The 22,677-nt window shown below is 37.3% G+C and overlaps 1 protein-coding gene across 1 annotated transcript in view; it reads left to right on the top strand.

Moving 5' to 3' along the window:
* The first annotated feature begins 40 nt into the window (after nucleotides 1-40).
* Nucleotides 41-22,677, top strand: part of RASA1 (RAS p21 protein activator (GTPase activating protein) 1) — a 74,020-nt gene continuing 51,383 nt past the window's right edge. The window contains exon 1 of the mRNA XM_004678153.2: nucleotides 41-1,157. Coding sequence (XP_004678210.1) covers nucleotides 637-1,157 — 521 coding nt within the window. The 5' untranslated portion in view covers nucleotides 41-636. The remainder of the gene's footprint in view (nucleotides 1,158-22,677) is intronic.

Below are 22,677 nucleotides of genomic sequence, written 5' to 3'. Positions count from 1 at the left end.
CCCGCCCTTCCTTTCCTTCGCTCCTCCTCCCGCGCCCCGCCTTCCTTTCTCTCTCGTCGATTTCACTGAGCGCTCCTGCTTGGGAGCACTTCAGTCCATTTCCCCACTACCCCGCCCCCCTTCCTCTTCTTCCCACCCCTCCCTGCTCCAGCTCGGTGGAGGATGAAGCGGCTGCAGTGGCCGCAGCCCCAGCAGCGGCACCGGCTGTGGCTGCGGTGGGGGTGGCCGGAACTGGGGTGGTAAAGAAGCGGTGGCGGCGGCGGCGGCGGTAGGAGCGGCAACCACCCAGCCGCTCCCCCTGTGCTTCCCTTCCTCTTTAGTGCGGCCAGGAAGTTTTTCGTTTCTGTGCAATGTGTGTGCGCGTGAGTGTGGGTGTGTAAGGTGAAGGTTTGGGCGGCGTTTGTGCAGCCACTGGGTTTTTTGCCCACTTCGCTTCCCGTAACCCGGGCAGCTCGGGTGCCTGGGCTGTGGCCGGAGGAGGGGGCGCGGCGGCGGGCTCACTTCTTTTGTTGTTGTTTCCTCCGCCCGGGGAACTGAAGGGGGGACGCGCCTGGGCGGGGCGGCTCGGAGCCCGGGCCTGGTGGCCCCCGGGGCTCCCGGGCGGGCAGGGTTGGGCAGAGTAGGGCGGGCTTCAACATGATGGCGGCCGAGGCCGGCAGTGAGGAGGGCGGCCCGGTGACCGCCGGGGCTGCGGGAGGCGTTGCGGTCGCGGGCTCGGGCGCCTATCCGGCGGTGTGTCGGGTGAAGATACCCGCGGCCCTGCCCGTGGCCACCGCCCCCTATCCTGGGCTGGCGGAGTCCGCAGTGGCGGGGACTCTGGGTGGCGGAGCCGCTTTGGGGTCAGGATTCCTAGGAGCCGCCGGGTCTGTGGCTGGGGTCCTGGGGGGAGCCGGACTGTCAGGGGGAGGTGCTGCTGCTGGTGTGGCTGGTGCTGCCCCCGCTGAACCTGGAGGGGAGATGGCTCTCACCAAGGGGACCACATCGTTGCCTTCTGAGACCTTCGGGGCAGGCGGCGGATTCCCTCCTCTGCCGCCGCCGCCGCAGCTACCCACTTTGGGCGCGGGCCTGGGAACAGTGGACGAAGGTGACTCTCTCGATGGACCAGAATACGAGGAGGAAGAGGTGGCCATCCCGCTGACCGCTCCTCCGACGAATCAGTAAGTAGAGATCGCTGTTCAGGAACTGGGCAGCCTGATGGTTGGAAATAATTGGGGACGTCGAACCCATTCTTACAGCTGTGGCTCGTTCTGAAAAGTTTTGAAGCTGCAGGTTCCATGTGTAGGGATTTAATTTGATCACTCATCTTCCCTACAGGCATACTCCCTGGTGTCTTAGTGTATTTATTGCTCCTCTGGGAAGATGTAAAGTTTTTAAAATGGGAAGCATGAGAAATTGTGTATCCAATGAGAACCGGATATGGTTCTGCCCCTTCCAGAGTGAGGTGGTGCCCTCGGGTTCAGCTGAGCTTGCAGCTACCGAGGCAGTATTAAGCTATGTGTGTTCTCTGTTGCAGTTAGATGATTCGTGGGAAACTTTGAATAGAAGTCTTTGAATGAGTATTGTACTAATAGTTGAAACATGCTTTGGTCAGAATCCTTTTTTTCTTCTTTTTTTTTGTGCTGCAGTTTTCAGCTTATGCCTGTTAAAAGCATAACAATACAGAAAAGTCTTTGGATCAGGCAAAAAAGAAAAGAGTTCCATGAGTTTCAGGTGTGGTTAGGGCCCGTATGCTAACAATATCGGCAACTTGTGCCATAGGATTTCCTTTTGTTAATATTAGTGTAACTCTTTAATAGTTGAGGTTTTGTAAATACAATATGGAAATGGAACAATTAATAGTGTGCTTCCCTTGAGCACTTTTTTTTTGTAGGTTGGCAATACTGTATTCTAGTTGACAGTCTACTGCAATATGTAAGAAAACTGCTTTCTTTATAAAGTTAGTACCTTCGTCTTGATTTTTCATAAGTGAACTTAGATATGTAGTTTTAACGGTGACCCTTGAGAGAATATGATGGTAGTAGCATACAAACATGTTTTTATAGATTCTCACAACAGTCTTAATTGACTTTTAGGATTTTCGGCAACCTTGGTGAGTATCTGCAAAAAAGATTTTGGTTACAAACGGGACATAACTTTCAACAAGGAAAGTCGCTTTTTGGGGGAGAGGATAAGCTTGTTTGGAGGATTTAGAAGGGACTTAAAAATAAGTTAAGAAACGATTCTGTAATACTAATAATACATTTTTGACTTAAGGCTATGTCTTTTGATATGTAAATTAGAACAGTAGTTCTTATTTTTGTCAGTTATAGTATAATAGTGTTGTATTCCTCTTGCTTTATTCACTTTTACCTAGCTTACCAGTCGGTCTGTGGCATGTCCATGTATTCCAGTGTAGGTGCTCAGGAAGTGTTAAAAATTTCAATTTTATAGCTCTGCTAACACGTTCAAACCTTATTGAAAAAAATCAGTTAAAAAATGTTAAGTGTCCACTACATGTTCAGTGCTGTGGTTATAACAAATGCAGCTTTTCATACTGAATGAAATCGTAACACCATTTCATAACTGCATTAGGCATATTAGTATATTGTGATTCTAAATGAAAAACAAACACGTAGAGCAGATAAAGTAAGTCCACAGCAAAGTTAAGCAGAGAATACAGCATCCCCAGTGAGTTTTTAATTATAAGTATGAATGAGTACTTAGGGCGATTCTGTGAGAAGTCCATTCTGTGAGGTTTTCATCATTACAATATGTATTTGGTAATAAAATATTTGTCTATGTATATAAAAATTGTTCATGTTTTTAAAAGTATCCTCCATTTCTAGTATGTTTTCAAAATTTACCACTGAGAAGTACAAATTTCCCTCTTTTCTTTATCTTAGATATCAACCCAGAGTCACTGGAGGCAATACAGTGTAGTGGTTAAGCGTGCAAATTCTGAAGTTAGACACGATTTGAGTTGGAATCCTGACTCTGCCACTTACTAGCTGTGTGATCTTGGAAAGGTCAGTTTCCCCATCTGTAAAATGGGGATAATGATGGTACCTTCCTCGTATGGTCATTTTTAAGGTTTAATGAGAATCCTGAACATATACAGCACGGTGCCTGGCACATAGTAAGTCTTTAATAAGTAGTCTGCCAAAATAACTATAATTTTATTGTCATTAAATTGACTGCTAATTTTATTGTTATAGGGACTCTCTTCTAATAACTATTTTGGAGAGTGTTTTGGATTCCAAAAACCTGCCTGTCATGATTAATTATATTAAAATTTTAATTTTAACTTCATACAAATTTCCAGCAGGTTTAGAAATGAAATTCTTTTCTATAAATTCCTATTTTAAATTGAAATGAAAAGGCCTTACCAGCTTCATTACATGTCAGATCTTTTTTAAAGTAGTGAAGAAATGTTTTCAGTGAAATACTTGATCACTAATGACTGGTCAGCTTAGTTTTGACAGAAGAGCATTAGGTGGCTCAGGTCACAAGACTGAGTCCACAGTGATGTTTTAGTCTTGGGTTCCCTGATGGCAGAATTCAGTTTTGTATCCAGCTAGCTTTACGCTGATGGTCACAAAAGTGTCAACTGAAAATAGGTAGAAGGACCAGTGCAAATATATTAACGATATTAACATTTTTTCACTTGTTTTTCTGTGTGTTTGGCAGATCACTAATTTACTGTTTATTACTGAGTATCTTCATTAGTTTGGTTAACAGCAGACAAATGTGTGATTTTATTAATTTATTTAACTATAAAAAAAGATTTTACACTTAAGAAGTCTTGATTTCTAGCATTGCTTGATAAAATCAGAAGATTTGACTCTACCTACTTGTGTAGATTGTTAGAGCTAAGTTGCATCTTCTAGGTAAGTTCTAAATTCACCAAGTCTGCTGTAATTTCTTCTGTGCGTGCTTTGCCATTGATATTATTTGCCTGGCATCTGGCCTATATGTTACCCAGGACTTATTATGCAGACTCCTCAAGCTTGAAACTTGGAAGAAAGTAGAAATAAGGAATGTTTTAAAAAAAATGCTTTTTCTTAAAAATCATCTGTTTCTATGAATAATATCATTTGTAATTAAGTCATATAACTGAAAGGTGACAAGGGCTTATTAATAATAAAGGTAAGAATTGCAAAGATTACTTATAGACAGGATGATTGTTCAACAGGACCCAGATATTTTTATTGTATTTGTACTCAGAGTGATGCATGTGCTTAATTTAAGGACTTCAACCTGTGTAAGATGCCTTTCTTCTTCATGAGTCTCTTCTGCACAAGTTTTAGATCTAGTGGAAGTAAGAAAATCAGGCTAGAGGGAGATACATATCATGTGCAAATTATAAGAAAAGGATCATGGATATAAAAGAGTAAGACTTTTATATAATTAGGATCATTAAATTTTTGAGAAGTAGTAGGTGTATTTTCCCAGCTGCTTACTTTATGTTCTAAACAGGAGGCTGTTGGTTCTTATGGCCTTTGCCTAATGGCTATCAGGTTAAAAATATTACAACTTGAATGAGAATAAACTTTTGACTTTTTTTTTTTAAAGATTTATTTATTTATGCATACAGAACTGGGGTACAGGCCAGAGGTGCAGGGGTGGCGAGAGGCACCACCAGAGACAGAGTGGGGAGCAGAACAGGCAGATCAACTAACTACACTGCTGAGGGGAGCAGCGGGGGGGTCAGGAGAGGTCTGCCACGCCATGTGGTCTCCTCCAGGGCAGGCGAGAATTGAACTCATGTGGAAGTGTCTTTAGCTTCTCAGTGTTGTGCTTTAACCCGCTGCGCCACCAGGGAGGGCCGAGAATAATTTTTGACTTTTAGTGAAGAGTGTGCCCTATTAAAGTCTTAACTATTTACGGAGGCAAAAGGGAGTGTTTGTAGTTGCTAAGACTATGGAGCATAGCTGAAGACTAGAATTGGTCTGGATCTTGACTAGCACTTTGGGAAAACCTGCCAAATATTGAAAGACAAAAAGAAAAAATATATAGTTGTAAATTAGGAGGAAAAAAGGAAACAAAGTGGAGCTTTGCTATCAGTTTTACTCCCGTCTCTTTACTGGCCTTTAAGAATAGCTCAGATACCCAGAACAAGACCAGAGGGGTTGTGTGTGTGTGTGTGTGTATTGTGTGGTCTGTGTGTGTGTGTCATTTAATGATTATTAACAATTGAAATGATTACTTTTCATTTTGATTGCTTACTATCTAATGAACAATTCTAATTAGTTTACATGTGTTGTTTTAGTTATGCTTTGCTGATATAACATTGCTCTTGATTTTAAAGTTCAAGTAGGACTTGATAGGGAACTGCTTCATATGTTATCACTTGACTATAGCATCCAAGGTGATTCTTAACTCATAAATGTAGTGCCTCATCTGTATTATCTGGAACCAACTAGTAGATAGTTGGGACTGACTTTCCCTGTCTCCCTTCTATCTCCCTTCCCTTTCTTGCAAGTAATCTCTATTTTAGCTTGACCACCTTCCCAGCATAGTAGCTGGGTTCCTTTTGGGAGTGAGCACTGCAAGAGGACAAGCCTCACTGTGCCAATACTTACAAGCTTCCATGTTCTGCATGCTTGCTAATGTTACAGTGGCCAGAGCTAATCACATGACCCCAGGTGATTAGTATGGGGAGGAGATTATACCGGACCTTAGTACCAGGAGGTGAGATTTCTTACCCAGTAAATCTATTATGTATATTACTGGATAATGTTAGAATATTTCTGAATGAGATGGGAGAAGGGGCAAGTACTTGCAAGTTCTTACCTCAGTGTCAACATGGTAAATTGTCTTTTATTAAATGATTCAAATTCCATGCAGTAGATTTTGCTTCTAACTGCCGATATCTTAATTTAAACCAAAAATACTGAGTGTAAATTGTTGGTATGGCTCCATTGTTTGAATATGCAAGACTATGCATTATAGTGTGTTATCCTGAAATTATCTGCAGTGCATTTCAGTTGTGAGCTAATTTTTATTTAAAAATAGTTGATCTCAAATACAATTTACCGTAATCTTCCTCATCTTGATTTCTACAACAGGATTTGGGGTATGATTTTAGGTGTTTCAATGACAGCATGATTTTGTGACTTAAAACAATAAACATTGTAGAGATAAAAAAAAATTCAAGAATATGTAATCTGATTGGAAGATGAGTTATTAATAGAGGGAAATAATAAATCTATAGACACACTATCGATGTATTTTTCAAATTAGAGTATAATTAATGAAAATTAAAAGAACTGAACATGTATGGAAGCTATTACTGAAATGGCGTACTGTAATCTCATTTGAGTTTTATAAGGTTTTCTTAACTTTTCTAGCATTGCATTTGCTGTGATAAAAGTGATATGCATAGATACTCAGGAGTTTCAAGGAAGCTTTATTGCTCAGGTGCAGGAGCAGGCGCAGGGAGAGTGACTGGCTTAATGTCAAATAGCTGGGCAGTAGCAGTACTGGGAGCAAATCCAGTTCCATAATCTTTCAGTTATGTGTATTTTTGAGTAATACTTATAATTTAAGGGAGGGAGGCTTAGAAAGTCAGAACTCCAGTACTGACTAATCATTTACCATATGCCAGTTCTTTACGTAGATTGTCTCATTCAGTTCTCAGTTGTACGGTGAGAATAGATGTTACCTTATTTTTATTGTTCAGGTAATTGAGTGACAAAATTAGAATCATAACACAGATACTATAATTTCTCTTCTGCCTTGATTTCTTTCAATACATGAAACATACATGTATACACTTACACAGAACTTAATGAATTTTAGTAGTGGCAGGCACTAGGTTTTATGAACGGAAAAGTGTCTTCCCCCAAATTAAGAGATTGAAACCTAATTCCCTACTGTGGCCACATATGGTGATAGAACCTATAAAGAGGTAATTGTGTAAATGATGTCATCAAGGGGGTGGTGTCCATATTCCAGTAGCATAGGTGTTCTTACAAGGAGAGCAACATAAGGGGTGCATATACACAGAGAAAAGGCTGGGTTGTGGGTGTGTTCGCAGGGGAGGGCAGCTGTCTGCAAGACAGTGAATGGGACTCCCTAGAAACCAGTCCGTTGGCACCGTAATCTTTTACTCAGCTTTAAGAACTATAAGAAAGTATGTCTGTTGTGTAAGTCACCCAGCCTGTTGTTTTTTTATGGTAGCCTGAGCTGAAAATGGTTTTGGATGATTTTGACACAGATTAAATGCACAGCTATAACTTGAGAAATGGGTCGTTTTTTATTTCCTATCTTTCGCTTTAGGAAAGAAAAAATTCTTTTGTTATGATTTAATGATTTAATGGTCTCTTTTGACTATACCTGTGTTGAAAGATAGAAAACATATTTGAATACTTGCATGATGTGACCATTTAAAAACAACCTACACATGATCATGGTAGGTCTTGAAAATCCAGTCCTATAGGTGAGATATTACTCCAGCATATTTTCTGTATACTCTGCTTAGTACTGTAACTTTCTGCTTATATTTTTATCTCAATCTTAAGGGAAGAGATCCACCTTAGCTATTTGTTTTAAAGGTATAACTCACTGAAGGGTAAATGGAAATTACCGCGTTTTTTTCTGCCCTCCATTGGCATCTATGGTCTACACCAATGGTCTGACATACATGCTTGATGGTGGACTATGGTGTGGGTGTTTTTGAGCATGTAAGGACAGGGTGGTGGGGGACTGTGCAGTGGAGAACAATGGAGAGTGGCAGAGAACAGCCAAGAGAGGAAAGAGTATAGAGACTTGTTGCTGTCTCCCCGCTTGCTTATTTCCCCTGTGTACCATTCGAAACCTATGGGGATGAAGCCAGGGCTCTCTTTCAAGCTGTCTGAACCAATGAGGAATCCACCTGGCCTAGGATAGTTGTAGAACACTCACTCTATAGGGTTCATAGAACATACTTCATATTAATAGAGCACTATCATCCATCCATGTTGACCTGTGTAAGTACTGATTATCTGTTAATTTTTTAATTCAACTTTTAATTTGAGATAGTTGAAGCTTTGCGTTTGATTATAAGAAATAGTAAAGACGTGTCCTTCACCCATTTTGCATCAGTAGTATATAAAAGTACAGAAATTGGCATTGCTGTAATTCCCTTATCTTAATTAGATTTTGCCAGGTCTACATACAAGTCCTTGACTAACCTTTCATTCAAAAAACAAAAAAAAACAAAAAACTATGCCTATTGGGACCACTGTGTGGAGTTTGCATGATCTTCCATGGCTGTATGGGTTTTCTCAGGGTACTTCAGTGTCCTCCCACATGCACAGATGTGCATGTTAGGTTCATTTGAGTGTCCATATTGTCCCAGTATAAGTGAGTAGGATGTGTGTGTGCTCTCTGTGATGGAAGGCCAAGCTGTCAGGGATGGCTGCCTTTGCCTTCTGAGTTTTCAGGGTTTGTTTCTGAACTGTGGAGTGGGTTGAAAAGTGAATGAACATCAATGACTGTTTAACATTAGTAGTTTGAGGTCTTTATTTCCAAACTGGGTGATGATTTTTGTGAAGGAAAGTATGCCATACGAATTTTAATTTGTATCAATTAGTTTATGATAAAATTGCTTTTGTTACTTTGTTTTGCTTAAAGTTACAGTTTCATGTGGACTTTCTTTACACTGATGTATGTATATGTGTGCATGTACTGTACATTTAGTGTTATGCAGTTTTATCATGTGTAGGTTTGTGTAACCTCTAGCCTGGTCAAGATAAAGAGCAATTTCATCTTTTTTCAGATCCCTTGTACTGCCTTTTTATTACCAAGCTCATTACCTACCATCTTTATTTCCTGGCAGTCGCTAATCTCTTCTGAATTCTGTCATCTCAGAAATGTTATATAAATAGAATCATATATAAACTTCGGCATATCGTTCATTGCATGTATAAATTCCATCATTTCCTTTCACCAGATGAAGTGTACTAGAGTGTAACCATTTCACCTACTAGAGAATGTTTGGGTTGTTTTCACTTTTGATTATTATAAAAAAGAGTTATTGAGAAGATTTATGTTTATGTTTTTGAGAACATAAATTTCACATCTCAAAAATAAATACCCCAGTTAACTGTGTTCAATTTTATAAGAAGATGCAATCTACCTTCTAGAGTGGCTATAATTTACATTTTGACCATTGTATAAATGATTTAGGTTCTGTGTATCTTCATCAGTATTTGATATTGTCACCTTGTTTATAGCTGTTAGAAAAATGTCTAGTGTTATCTCATTGTGGTTTTAATTTACATTTACCTAATGGCTGATGATGTTAAAAATCTTTTCATGTGCTCATTCTAGCTTTGTATTTTCTTGGTGAAATGTCTGTTCATATCTTTTGTCCATTTCTAATAGGATTGCTCTCTCATTGTTGAGTTTTGAGAAATCTGTAAATCTTTATTAGTCCTTTGTTTACAAATATTTTCTCCCATTTTTGTAGCTTTGTGTTTTTCTCTTAACAGTCTTGAAGAACATATGTTTTCAATTTTGAGGAGGCTTATTAATTTATCAACATTTCTCTAAGTTACGCTTTTAGGTGCAAGTCTGAGAATTCTTTGCTTAGTCAGGTCTAAAAGATTTTCTCCTGTGTTGATTCTCAGTGTTTTTTTACAGTTTTGCTAATTCCATGGTTTATTTTTATTTCATTTTTATTAAAGTTCAGTTTAAATTGAGTTTCATATATTTGGCTGTCGATAATCAGGTTGCTCCAGCACCATTTATTGAAAAGACGAATGTCCTTTCATTGAATTGCTTTTGCTCTTCTGTCAAAAATCTATTGGGAATATATATATATATATATATATGTGGGTTTACTTCTAGAATCTTTCTGTGTTTCATTGATCTTTATGTCTCTACTTGCTGGTTGTATACTCTAGCTTATAACTTTGAAGTAAGCCTTAGTTTTCAGGTGGTGTGGTTCTTACTGCTTTTCAGTATAGGTTAAGCTATTCTAAAAATAAGTTTTATAACTAATTTTTCCATGAGTGCAAACAGTTTGCTGAGATTTTCTTAGAAATTTCTTTAAATCTGCAGATCAGTTTGAGGATAATTGATTACTTTATTGACAGGGTAATGTGTCTCCATTTATTTGATTGCTTTTAGTCCATATTTTATAATTTTCAGCATATCTTATATACCCTAATTCCCCACACATCCCCCCTTTGGGATGATTTGGTAACTGTCTTGTATTTAATTTCAGTTTTCATATGTTCATTTGTCACTATAGAAATGAAATGATTGTTGTATGTTGGCCTTGCATTGCCAGACTTTCTAAACTTACTTTTTGGTTTTAAAGCATTTTACATATTACTTGTGGTTTTCTAAATATATAAGTATATCCACAGATAGGGATTGTTTTCTTCTAAAAACTTAAAATTTCCTAAACACTATAACTTTAACTTAAAATTTTCAAATAAATTGACTTATCCAGTTGCGATACTTTTCACTATTTTTTATATAATTCACCATTTTAATTATCATTTTATATATAGCTCACACACAAAGCCAGGTTTATAAAAAGGGAAAGAAAATAAAGGACACTTGCATAGACACAAGTGGGTAGAAGAGTTGCCCCCAAACTGTATATGTAGGTTTACTGAAAGAGTGGCCTGCGTGGTTATAGCTGCCAGCTGTAGGAGTAGATTTGCTCTGCTGACTGCTTTGCAAAGGGAGAGAGAGGCTCCCAGTGAGAGGAGTACCTGCACAGGCACAGGCGGCAGAGGGGCTTCACCATTTTCGTCATCTTTAGTGTATAGTTCAGTGGCATCAAATACATATTTACATTGTAATGCAGTCATCACCACTGCTGTAGTTTTAAAACGTAAATGATTTTTTTCCTTCTCTTCAGGAAAAAATGTACAAATTAACACAGTAGAGTATTAAAAACAATTTAAACAATCTAAAACAACTTAGAAAACTTAGAAGAGTACATATAAATGAATTGTTGGAAACAAAACCCAGCACACGAATGAAGTACCTACTTACACGTGTTTACACATGTCACAAAGACCACAAAAACAGTTTTAAACTTTACTAGATATGAATATAAATATATAAATAGCAGATCATCTATTTTTACCCACAAATTTTCTTCTATAGTCAATGAAACTATTTTTACTTTCCAAAAGTACTGTACCAGTTTTTTACTTGAACATGTATTTTTCATTCTGTGATACGTTAGGTATTAAGATGCAATTTAAAATGGAACAGTATAATGTCGAAGCCCTCTGAGCTTCACTGTAACCAGAGCAGCAGTATGCCCCATCCTTGTCTAATGTTTGCTAGTTAGTATAACCATGGTGGGAGCGTTAAGTGGCATTGGCATCTTCCTTTGATCTTTTCTTTAATTTTGGGAACACTGGGCACATCAGAAGAAAGTTCATTCAGTATTTTTCTTTAAGAGGGTCTTTGTGCAAGAATTTATGAGAATTCATTTATGTACTTTGAGACTCAGTTACATCTTTTGACTCTGCAGACTGGTTTGTCTGCAATTGTTGCTACTTGAACAGTTTGCATTTATGTTGACTGAATAACAATGACTGTGGTGTCCGAATTTCTCACAGGATTTGAATAGTTTGATTTGAAGGTGGTTGCATTAGAGTTACAGCTGGGGAACCTCATACGTTGCCAGATCCAGTTACAGAGATCGGCACTTAAGGAGGGATTGGATTTTGACCACTTGGGGTTTATTTTTGAGTGGATTGTCTCTGCCATGGAATTTGTTACTTACATTGCCATCCTGCTGAGATTCAAATGTTTCCATGGTCATTGTCCTACTATGTTTTTCCCCTGCCACATTTGTTCATTATTAAAGCATGTATAACCAATACTTTACTCCTTCCCCATTTTCTGCTTTACGTATCCCGACAATTGGAATTTATTTACTTAGTGGATACTCTTCACTGATTAACAAGAGAGACTGTGAAGACAGTGAGTTTGGCCACTGCACAGGAGTGGCACTGTACTCACTCAAGGTGTTTAAATGACTGAACATCTCTTTATTTTATTTTTATTATTTTTTAAAAAGATTTATTTATTTGTGCATACAGAACTGGGGTACAGGCCAGAGATGCGAGGGTGAGAGGATTCACCAGAGACAGAGTGGGGAGCAGAACAGGCCGACTGACAAAGTACACTCACTGCTGAGGGGAGCAATGGGCAGGTCAGCCACGCCATGTGGATCTCCTCGGGGCGGGGGGTCGAACTCATGCTCAAGTGGCTTTAGCTTCTTTGTGCTGTGCTTTAACCCCCTGTGCCACCAGGGAGGGCCCTTAGGAATATCTTAATATCTTTCAGTTCAGCCTAAGAAACTAATCTAAGTATCAAGTGTGGATGTTACTGTGCTTGGTTAGTTATTGGATAAAATGTTTTGTATAGCTTTTTATAGGTAGAAAGGTAGAATTTAAATTAGTTTTTAGTAGTTCTTTGCAATCTTGGGAGATTTCTGTACATTTTAATTCTCATAGCTGGCAACTAAAGACAAGTTAACTTTGTGGCTTGATAATTTGTTTTTGGTTAGTACAGTTTAACTTCTCATAGAATTCAGAAGAAATGGACATATTTTACATTGACGGGAAGCAACATTCTTCTAGTTAACACTAGAATTCTTTTACTATTCTCAGAATGTTTTCATCATGAAGTCATTCTTAAAATAATCATAGAATTAAATGGAAAACCACCTAATATTTTTATTTTGGTAATTTTTTTAAGGACCTCGTCTATGTAATGTGATAAGAAAGATGTCATACGAAGATTTAACAGGGCTTTGGTGAAATAGTGCCATGGTATTTTTATGGAAATGTTTTTATTTGCCTAGTGCACGGGACCTGTGAATTTGTGTAGAAGAAAAGAGTAAATATTTAGTTGTCTTTTAAATAGTTATTTAGCTTGAGTTTTTTGTTTTTACTTAAGTATAATGAAAAGTAAGTTATTTTTTCTTTTTCAGTGTCTCTTAATATGCATAATTAAAAACTTAGAGAATTAAGCTATATTATCATTAGAAGAAAAGCATTTTTGACCGAATACGGAGAATTACTAGCCAGTCAACAAATAGCCAATGTTTAAATTTGTCATAATATTCCTAAATTGTGTACTGTGTTGTTCATTACAGGAATTGGTATTCTATGATCTTTTTGATAGTTATATAATTTGGGTCTGTGCTCATAGAAATATAGAATGTACATAATGCAGAATTTCTAAATCTTTAAAATACTAAACAAACCTTCTTATTGAACTTTGCTTTTCTTAAGCTTAAATTACATGCTTAGTGAGCATTCTTTGCAGAACTTGCTTTGAGAAACATGATAAAAGCTAGTATCTAGATTTCTGTCCACCTGGTGCTTATAGAGAAAATGATATAGAGGAAGAGTCCTTAGTCTGAGCTTTGGCAAACCTGAGTTTCTGTCTTTATTGCTGTATTACTATATTGGGAATTTTATCTGATGTTCTTATATTCAATTTTCCTTTTGTAAAATGATGGTATCTTTTCTCCTCTAGTTTAGTTATGTCATGTGTTAATCAAAAATGACTCATTTTTGTAAAAAATCAAAATGTTGATATTTAAAATTGATATAATTTAAAAATTATCAAAAAAGCTTTCAGTAAAGCACATTTTATAAAAATTGGGTATGGTTCTTTCAGAGAAATTGGGTACTTGACTTACTTTTGGGAGTGATATTGATGTGAATTGTTACAGGAATCAGAAATCTGTATCAATACTGACACAGTAAAACTATGCTTATAACTTACACTTTACAGGGGTAAAAAGACGTTTTTCTTTCCTCTAGTAGAGAATCTTATTTACTTATTAATGACTGAAATAGTAATAAAAATATGGATAGAAAATTTTGTTAAACCATTCCAGTTTTGAGATGGCATTTACTTCAAATTTCTTGAATCTAAGAAAGTGAAAGATTTATGAGTTTTGGAATAATGCCTATACTAACTGGGGACAGGGGAGCTTTTTATATGAAGAGACAAAGGATTCAATTTTTTTAATTATTTAAGGTCAAAATGAGAATATCATAAAAGTTTACATAAGTAGTGAATAGAGAAAGTGAAAGATGGTGACAGTCTCCTGAGCGGTATAAAAATACTCTTGCTAAGAGGCAGACATACTTATTTCTGTTACATCTCTAACCTCAGTGGTCATACGCTGTTAGTCATAGGAAGACAGAGCAGATGATAGACACAAACCTGGTTCTCTGTTTCCCATTGACACAGTGTGAATGCTGTCCACAATATTTTAAACTATTGAGCAGAACATAATGATAATTTGAAAAGATGACCAAAATCTTGCCCTGTGCAAAACTGTTGTTATTTGCTGTTTATGTCATCAACACAGCACTGATAGAGAGAAAAGAAACAGGAGTCCTGGCACAGGCTGTAGGATGCAGGGTGCTGCCCTAGCGTAAGACCCTGGCCTTTTTATTTACAGAGAAAAGGGTGGGTCAAACTGAATACTGGATTTAGGACTTTAGGAAGGGTGAGTCCACCAATACACGCCTGACCCTCACCCATCAGTCAGTGTCTGTTCTGTCATACCTCCTGATGGTACTTTTGCCCCAGGGTCATCAAATATCCTGCTCCTTTTAACTAGAAAGGAGCTTATATACCCACAATTGGCAATTTAGGAGGGGAAATTGCCTCCAAGGTGATGTAATACATGATGGTAACAGTTGGATGATGCACTATTTTAATGTATCTAGTGTGCCTATAACTTAGCCTAATACTGTATATATATTTTGTATTGACTTTGTTGTTCCATCTTTTATGTTTAGAGGTAACATACATATGGAATTGGTTTTTGTATATGGAACAAAGACTGAAGGTCTTTTTTTTTTTTTTGTTATTGTAAATATGGACATCTAGTTGGCTCGAAACACTGACTTAAAAGACCACCCATTCAGGTTTATCATTACCATAATTTAACGGCAGTATGTTTGTGAGGATGATTCATCTCAGATGTGTTCCTTTGATTTACTTCTCTATCTTTGCAGTAAATACTAATAAATGATAGGATGACTACTCTTCAGTTGAATGTATAGGATGCCCTCTCCTTCAGTAAATACTTTGCCCTCTTTCATTACTGAAACTTATAATTTGTGACTTTTTGGGATTAGTCTTATTTTAAAAAATGTCTTCATTGATGCATAGAAGAAATGGGGTTGTAGGCCAGAGCTGCAAGGGCGAGAGGATTCCCCAAGACAGAGTTAGGAGCAGAACAGGCAGATTTAATGAAATACACTATTAAAGGGAGCAGCAAGTGAAACAGGAGTGGTCTGCTGTGCTTTATATTGGTCAGCTTCCTGGGCCGAGGATCAAACTTGGGCCATAGCAGTGAGAACACTGAGCCATAACCTCCAAGTTACCAGGGAGGCCCTTCTTTTGATTAGTTTTGATAGAATCATCAGTGTTACTACTCTTTCCTAAGCCAGTTTTTAGTGAAGATTTATGTTATATGTTGCACTTGATTTCACAAATTCATTCATTCTTACGTTATTCCTTTCCCTGGTTTAACTTTTTGTTCTTTCACTAGCATCTTGAGAAAGAGTAGTAATTGTTGTAAGTCCTTTATTATTTTTTTTAATATAGTAACCATTTAAAGCTACAGATTTCATTCCAAGTGTATCTTCATCTGTATACCATTTTATGTCCTTTTTCAGTTATTTTGAAAACACATGCAAAAATCCTAAGCAAAATCTTAGCAAAAAATTCAACAATACATTGAAAGGCTCAGACATCACTGCTAAGTGGGATTTATTCCAGGAATACAAGAATGTTTCAGAACACACAAATTAATCTATGTGATTCACCATATCAGTAAAAACAAAAACAAAAATCATATATCAGTAGATGCAGAGAATGCATTAGACAAACCTCAGCATTCATTTATAAAAACTCAGTAAAATGGGAATAAAAGGGATATACCTCGGACATAATAAAGGCCTTGTATGCGAAACCCACAACTAGCATCATACTGAGTGGTGAGAAACTGAAAGCTTTTCCTCTAAGATCAGGTATATGATAAGGAAGCCTGTTCTCACTTTAAACTGGGCAGGGAAAGGGGCATTCCAGCACTTCCACACCTTCTCTCTCTAAGTAAATTCTGCCATCTGTGCATCAAGGCAAGACATACAAACCTTTAGTGGAAAAGAGCTTTACTAGAATTAGTCTGCCTACTTCAGGTCTTTTTCTGGCTCTCCATCCTGCTTCCTTCTTTTGCTAATCTCCTCTCCAGCTGGTTCTCGGCCCTGCTCAGGTCCACCCTCTTTTGGGTGAGACTGGGAACCTGGAACCTCCCCTTTTCCTGAGGGACCACCCTGTTAGATCATCACTACTATTCAACATAGTATTGGAAGTCCTAGCTAGAGTAAGAAGAGGAAGATATAAAAAGAATCAGAATTGGAAAAAAAAAGTGAGATTATCACTATTTGCAGATGACATGATATTGCCCATAGAAAATACTTAGGATGCATGGGCCCTCCCTGGTGGCGCAGCGGGTTAAAGCACAGCACTAAGAAACTAAAGCTACTACAGCATGAGTTCGATCCCCACCTGCCCCGGAGGTGACCACATGGCGTGGCAGACCTCTCCTGACCCGCCCGCTGCTCCCCTCAGCAGTATACTTCGTCGATCTGCCTATTCTGCTCCCCACTCTGTCTCTGGTGAAGCCTCTCACCACCCCTGCACCTCTGACCTATACCCCAGTTCTGTATGTATGAATAAATAAATCTTTAAAAAAAAAAAAAAAGAAAAGAAAATACTTAGGATGCCACTAAAAACTACCTAGAAACAAAAAATCAATATAGTGAGGTGGCAGGCGACAAAAATCAAGGCATAAAGTTTGTTCCATTTGCAGTAGCCAAGTTATGGAAACAACCTAAATGCCTGTCCACGGAGTGTGTGTGTATGTGGTATATTTATATACATACTATGGAATAATAACTATATAATAAAAGAACCCTTGCCATTAGATGGCACTGGATGAGATTATGCTGAAAGAAGTAAGTCAGAAGGAAGAAGACATACTAGAAAATGTCACTCATATGCGGAATATAGAGGAATGTAAAAAGAACTAACAAAACTAAACCAAATAAAACCTTAGAAATATGACTGCAGAGTTGAGGGGGGAAGAGAAATGGTAGTGGGAACAATGGAGGAAGGGGGCCCCGGGGTCTAGGATAAAGGATAATGGATACTTTTTTTGGGATGATTAACAGCATGTGTTTGGGGAGGTTAAGTCTGTTCCCCTAAATCATATACTAATTGTAAATTAGTGTTCCTTCAATAAAGAAGAAACAAATTGTGTTGCTTAACTACTAAATAGTGGAATGTTTTGTTTTTGGTTTAGTGATTTCTTGACTTCCATTATGGCCAGAAAATACGCTCTGATTGATTACATTCCTTAGAAATGAGATGTCCTTCTATACTCAGTATATGGCAGTTTTGATAAATGTTTATTATTGGAGGTAGTTTTCTCTGCATGTCATTGCACTGTATCTCTGAATCTGTTATCTTTTTATGTTTACTGATTTTTTAAAGTTGTTTGCTTCATTTATCAACTATTAAGAGATGTGTGTTAAACATTTCAATCTACTGTGATTTATTTTTCGATGTTATTGGATATATGTCTTGATAGTGTAATATTAAACTTCTGGTAAATTGATCCCTTTCTTATGAAATTCCAATATTATCTCTAGTAATACTTCTTAGTCTAGTTTTTCTGGTATCCCCTTTCTTCTGATTAGTGCTTACAAAGTGTATGTTTTTCTAATCATTTATTTTCAATCTTTATATGGTCTTCTAAAATACATTTATAAATGTTTTATTTCTTATTCTAATGGTCTTCAGTTGTTGCAATAGAGGTTACAATGCATACTGTCTTATTATAGTATATGGAAATAATTTAATTGTACCACTTCCATAGCAATGCTAAGAATTTAGAGTAGAACACTTGACATTTACTTTATTTTACAGTATTTTCCTGAATTTTCATTGTACGGTAACATTGGTACTTATTAGGTAATCTACTGTCTTGTGGAGTAGATGTTTACTTAGATACTGATATATTTACTGTCTTTATCTTGCCTTTTGGTCAAAACGTTTTCTTCTGTAGGATTTGTTTTGGTATCTTTTTTTTGGTAAGCATCTACTCAAAACATGGTTTTGTTTTTGAAGGATATTGTTCTGGGTATGAAATTTTAGGTTTGTAGTAACTTTCTCAGAAGTTTGGGGATACTGTATTCTCCTAGTCTTCCAGTATTTCTGTTGCAAAGTCAAATATTTTTATAGTTTGACGACAATGCCTTTTTTGTTTGGATTGCTTTTAACATAGATTGCCATATAGCACTGTGTGTGTGTGGTGTATCACCTTAGTTTTTAATGCATTGATTTAAAAAAAAGTTAATCTATGGTATTTATTTTGCTTTTGTTTGGGAATTTAACTTGACTACTCTACAAGCATCTAATTAATGCTTCAGGATGATTTATTGAATATTAATATTTCTCCCATGGCATAAAAAATTTTTATGTGTGATAGTCTTTCATAGATTTAATATTTATATGATGGCTGGAAACTGCACTGTTTGTAACAGTTACCTTATTTTTAAACTGTGACAACCAAAAACCCATAGTTAATGTGCTAAGAGATTCTCGTCTTAATATAAATGAGAGGAAGACATTAAACTTTTTTTATAATTTTGGTATGGCTTTCCATATAAGAGCTTATATATTGAACTGAGAATTTTCAGAAATAGGTTGGAACAGCTTTCCTAGGATGGAGAGAGACATTCTTAATCTCCTTTAAAAAAAAAAAAGATTTATTCATTTATGCATCCAAGAGTTAGGATGTAGGCCAGAAGTGTGGGGGCCACGGTCATGGAAGGTGGTGAGGATACAAGGATTCACCAGAAAAAGAGTGGGGAGCAGAACCTATGGATTGATTGAAATGCACTGCTAAAGGGGTGCAGTGAGTGAGACAGGAGAGATCTGCATCACCACTTGGGTCAGCTCGCTGGCTGGGATCAAACTTACGCTGCAGTGGCTGCTGATAGTTTCATAGGGTTGAGACTCAACCCCTTGCACCCCTCTTCAACTGCTTTCACTAGAATATTGGTTCTGAAATCTGGGGTTATATGAAACCCTTTCAGAAGGTCTGTAAAGTCAAGATGGTTTCATAATATTAACCAAAAGTTATTTGCTATTTTTACTTTGTTGACATTTGCACTGATTGTGCAAAGCAAACTATTGGCACCTTAGTAGAAAAGAATGCAGTGGTACCAAACTATATGAGTGGTCATTCTGTTCATCACTGCCATGTACTTGCAGAAAAAAAGAAAACACCAGCTTAATTAGACTGTCTTTCAATGTAGCATCAAGATTATTTTATTAAATAGCTACCCTTGAGTGTTTCTGTGAGGTAAAATGAAAAATGTACCCAGTGCTGTACCCCTAAGTACATTTCCTAGAGGAAAAGCCATTGTGTGATTGAGTTGAGTGCTTAGCTTGCTACTTTTATGGCACACTTTACTTTTAATATAAAGAACTACTAACAAATCAATAAAATTTGATTTAAAAAAAAAGACCAATGAACTATTTATTCAAGAAAATTTGAGAGTTTGACATTCTCTTGAAAACGAACGAAGTGAACCTGTCACTTTAAGGGAAATAGCTGGCAATCTTTGCTTTCAAGCAAAATTTGAGCGTTTGATTAAAAATAGAATTTTGGAGCTCTTGTTTCTGCAACTCTTGAGTTTGAGAGCTTCCCAAATACTTAGTGATTTTCTTTTTATGATATTGATGGCTGTTGTCATAGTTCCCCTAACACTACCCCTCAGGTTCAGTGATTTTCTGAGAAAACAAATCTCAGCAAAGCTGTTGGACTCCTAGATGCTGAAGTATACAGATTAAAAACGGCAAAGAGAGTGGAGGAGACTAGATGCAATCTTCTCCCAGCAAAGATGTTTGATAACACCAGTGAAGTATTGATAATCTGGAAAGCTCAGTTGAGCCTTTGTGTCCAGAAATACGATTTGGGGTTTGACTCCCGAGAAGTTAGTCATAAATCATTGTTAACAAACAGCATGACTTGACTCAGTATTCTAGTAAACAAAAGCACTCCTATTGGACTGCATTTTTCAGAGGCTTAGAGGTTATCTCTCAAAAGCCAAACATAGAATTTGGATAACCTAGGTCTACTTTACTGCTTAGCGGCGATATAAAGAATGTGACATTTTGATATTATAAAACATGTTGACACTTGGAGATCTTTATAGCTTAGTAGATTAGTATTGGTTTATAACTTTTTAAAGAAAAATAGTTTATGCATAAAGAACTGGGGTACAGGCCAGAGGTGCAGAGGTGGTGAGAGGATTCACCAGAGACAGAGTGAGGAGCAGAACAGGCTAAAGCACATTGTTGAGGGGACTAGGGGGGACTGGTCAGAAGAGGTCTGCCATGCCATGTGGGTCACCTCCCTGGCTGGGGATTGAACTTGTGCTGAAGTGGTTTTAGCTTTACTGTGCGGGACTTTAACCCACTGCATCACCTGGGAGCGCCTTGGTTTATAGCTTTTGCATGATACTACAAAATTATGAGTAAATGATAGCCAATGCATTTTAATGTAGTTGAGTACTGAATATGATCAGATTTTACATTTCATCTAACTTGTAAACTATGTTAACAGTCTTCAAGTAGTGTGACTCAAAACAATTTACATCAGTTGATTAAATGTTGAAACAGATTAAAGAATCTTCTTGCCTTCTATTACTCAGAAACCATATTGTTGGAATTGGGAGAGAAAGTTCCCAGAAGAGGATGGTATGAGTATATTTCCTGAATAGGATGGTTGCTAAACAGGCAATTTCCAGATCAGCATGTGTGAGAGTCAACAAGTTCTACAGATTGCAAGTATCATGGGAGTTCAGATTAAGGTATACTGGGGTGTTCAAATGATAGTATTTCTGCTTTAGTTTGCTTAAAAATTGATGTGATCACAAAACATTGTTATGTTTAGTGGATTTGTTTTTAAAACTTCACTTTGGGCATGAATGATCTTTAGATGATTCTTGGAGGAGTTGGAATTTTGTTTCTGCCTGGAGAGCTGGGTATTCCTTGGAAAGAAAAATGATAAGAGAGACTGAAATTGAGGGTAGGAGGACAATGCAAGTTGAGGACATAGCTTGAATTGATTTTGGCAAGCTATGTGGATTCCAGTAAAGAATTATGACTTAAGAATTTCACTGTATAGGTAGGGAGTTTTGACAGGCTTATTTTGGTAATCTTTCTACCTGTCATTGCTTATTGTGTTTAAAGCACTGCATCAGGTGCTAGAGTAGAGTAGATGACTTAAATGTCCCTAATATCTCCAAGTACCTTTCCATCTAGTGGAGACAGGAAATGTGGAAATAAAATGTAAAATAGATAAAAGCATAAGAATTAAGTTGGGAGAATAGTAAAATGAAGATTATGAGAAAGGGTATCAGGTAGCTGGAATTAAAGCTAGGAAGTCAAGAATGAACTGGATTTTTGTAGGGAGACGCCTGACAATAAGAACATCTTCAGTGTAAGAACTAGAATGATGAAAAGGAAGTTTTGAAAGTACATGCTTGATACAGTCAAGAAGTAGCAGGTAGTCCTTGGTGAGACTGGAAAAGTCATACATTTGTGAATGTCATGCCAATGATTTGGGTACTATTCAAAAGCAATGGGCCAGTTCAGCTTTGGAGTTGTGGTTCAGGCATAACCATTTTTAGAGATACTATTACAAGTGTATAAAGAAATGGAAGAATAGTTGCTACAAGACCTGTTGCAGGAATTGCCATAGGACATGAGGAGGAAGAATATTGACTGTGGGCAAGGAAAAGAATAGATAACAGCATAGAGAATTTGGAATTCTTAAGGCTTTTTAACTGACCTGGTTATGAGGGAAATTGGGTAAAGGAATAAGTCATTGGGAGTGTTGAGGTTTCCACTAGGTTGAATCACATATAACTGCCTTTAAAAAATTAATTTCTGAAGGAAAAGGGCTTCATTTTAGGATGACCTTTATCCTCATTAAAAAAAAAAATCTTAAATAGGAAAAATGGCTTGGCAAAAAACAGGGAGAAACCAATTTCCAAAGCTGACTAAAACAGTCTCTTCCCTGGTGGTCTAGTGCTTAGGATTTGGCACTCTCAAAACTGCTAAAAATATAGAGGGTTCTTAAAAATATTTGTTGACTGGATAAGTGTTTGGCTAGGACAAAAACATTTTACAGGAAAATATTGATATTATAGATAACTTGAGAACTGTAGTACAGTCATTTCTCTCCTCCGTGCTCCCATGGCTGTATGAGCACATCACCTAAGAATGTTTTGATCTTTAAAAAGATCCTTTAAATATTTTTCTATTTGAGGAGGTAACTACAGCAAGTAATATATAAGTGAAGTCTTCATTTTAAAGCTTATGCCTTTTCCATTTCATCTAATAAGAGTTAGGCTTATAAAGTGCAATTCGAAGTATGAAGTTTTCTCTTGTCCTATCTATGGCTGTATATAAACTTTTTGGGCCCATACTTTTGCCTCTACCTTTGATAGACTTTGCCTGACTTAGGTACTACTCATCTGATGGGTTTCAGTTTTAGCCATCATTTTTATCAGGAAATAGATACTAATAACATCTTGAGACTAATGTTTTTTTTTTTTT

This window comes from Condylura cristata, unplaced genomic scaffold (assembly GCF_000260355.1).
Source record: "Condylura cristata isolate star-nosed mole 26May11 unplaced genomic scaffold, ConCri1.0 scaffold00007, whole genome shotgun sequence".
NCBI classification, from domain to species: Eukaryota; Metazoa; Chordata; class Mammalia; order Eulipotyphla; family Talpidae; genus Condylura; species Condylura cristata.
The sequence above is the reverse complement of the archived record's forward strand: the minus strand, read 5'-3'. Positions and strand labels throughout refer to the sequence as shown.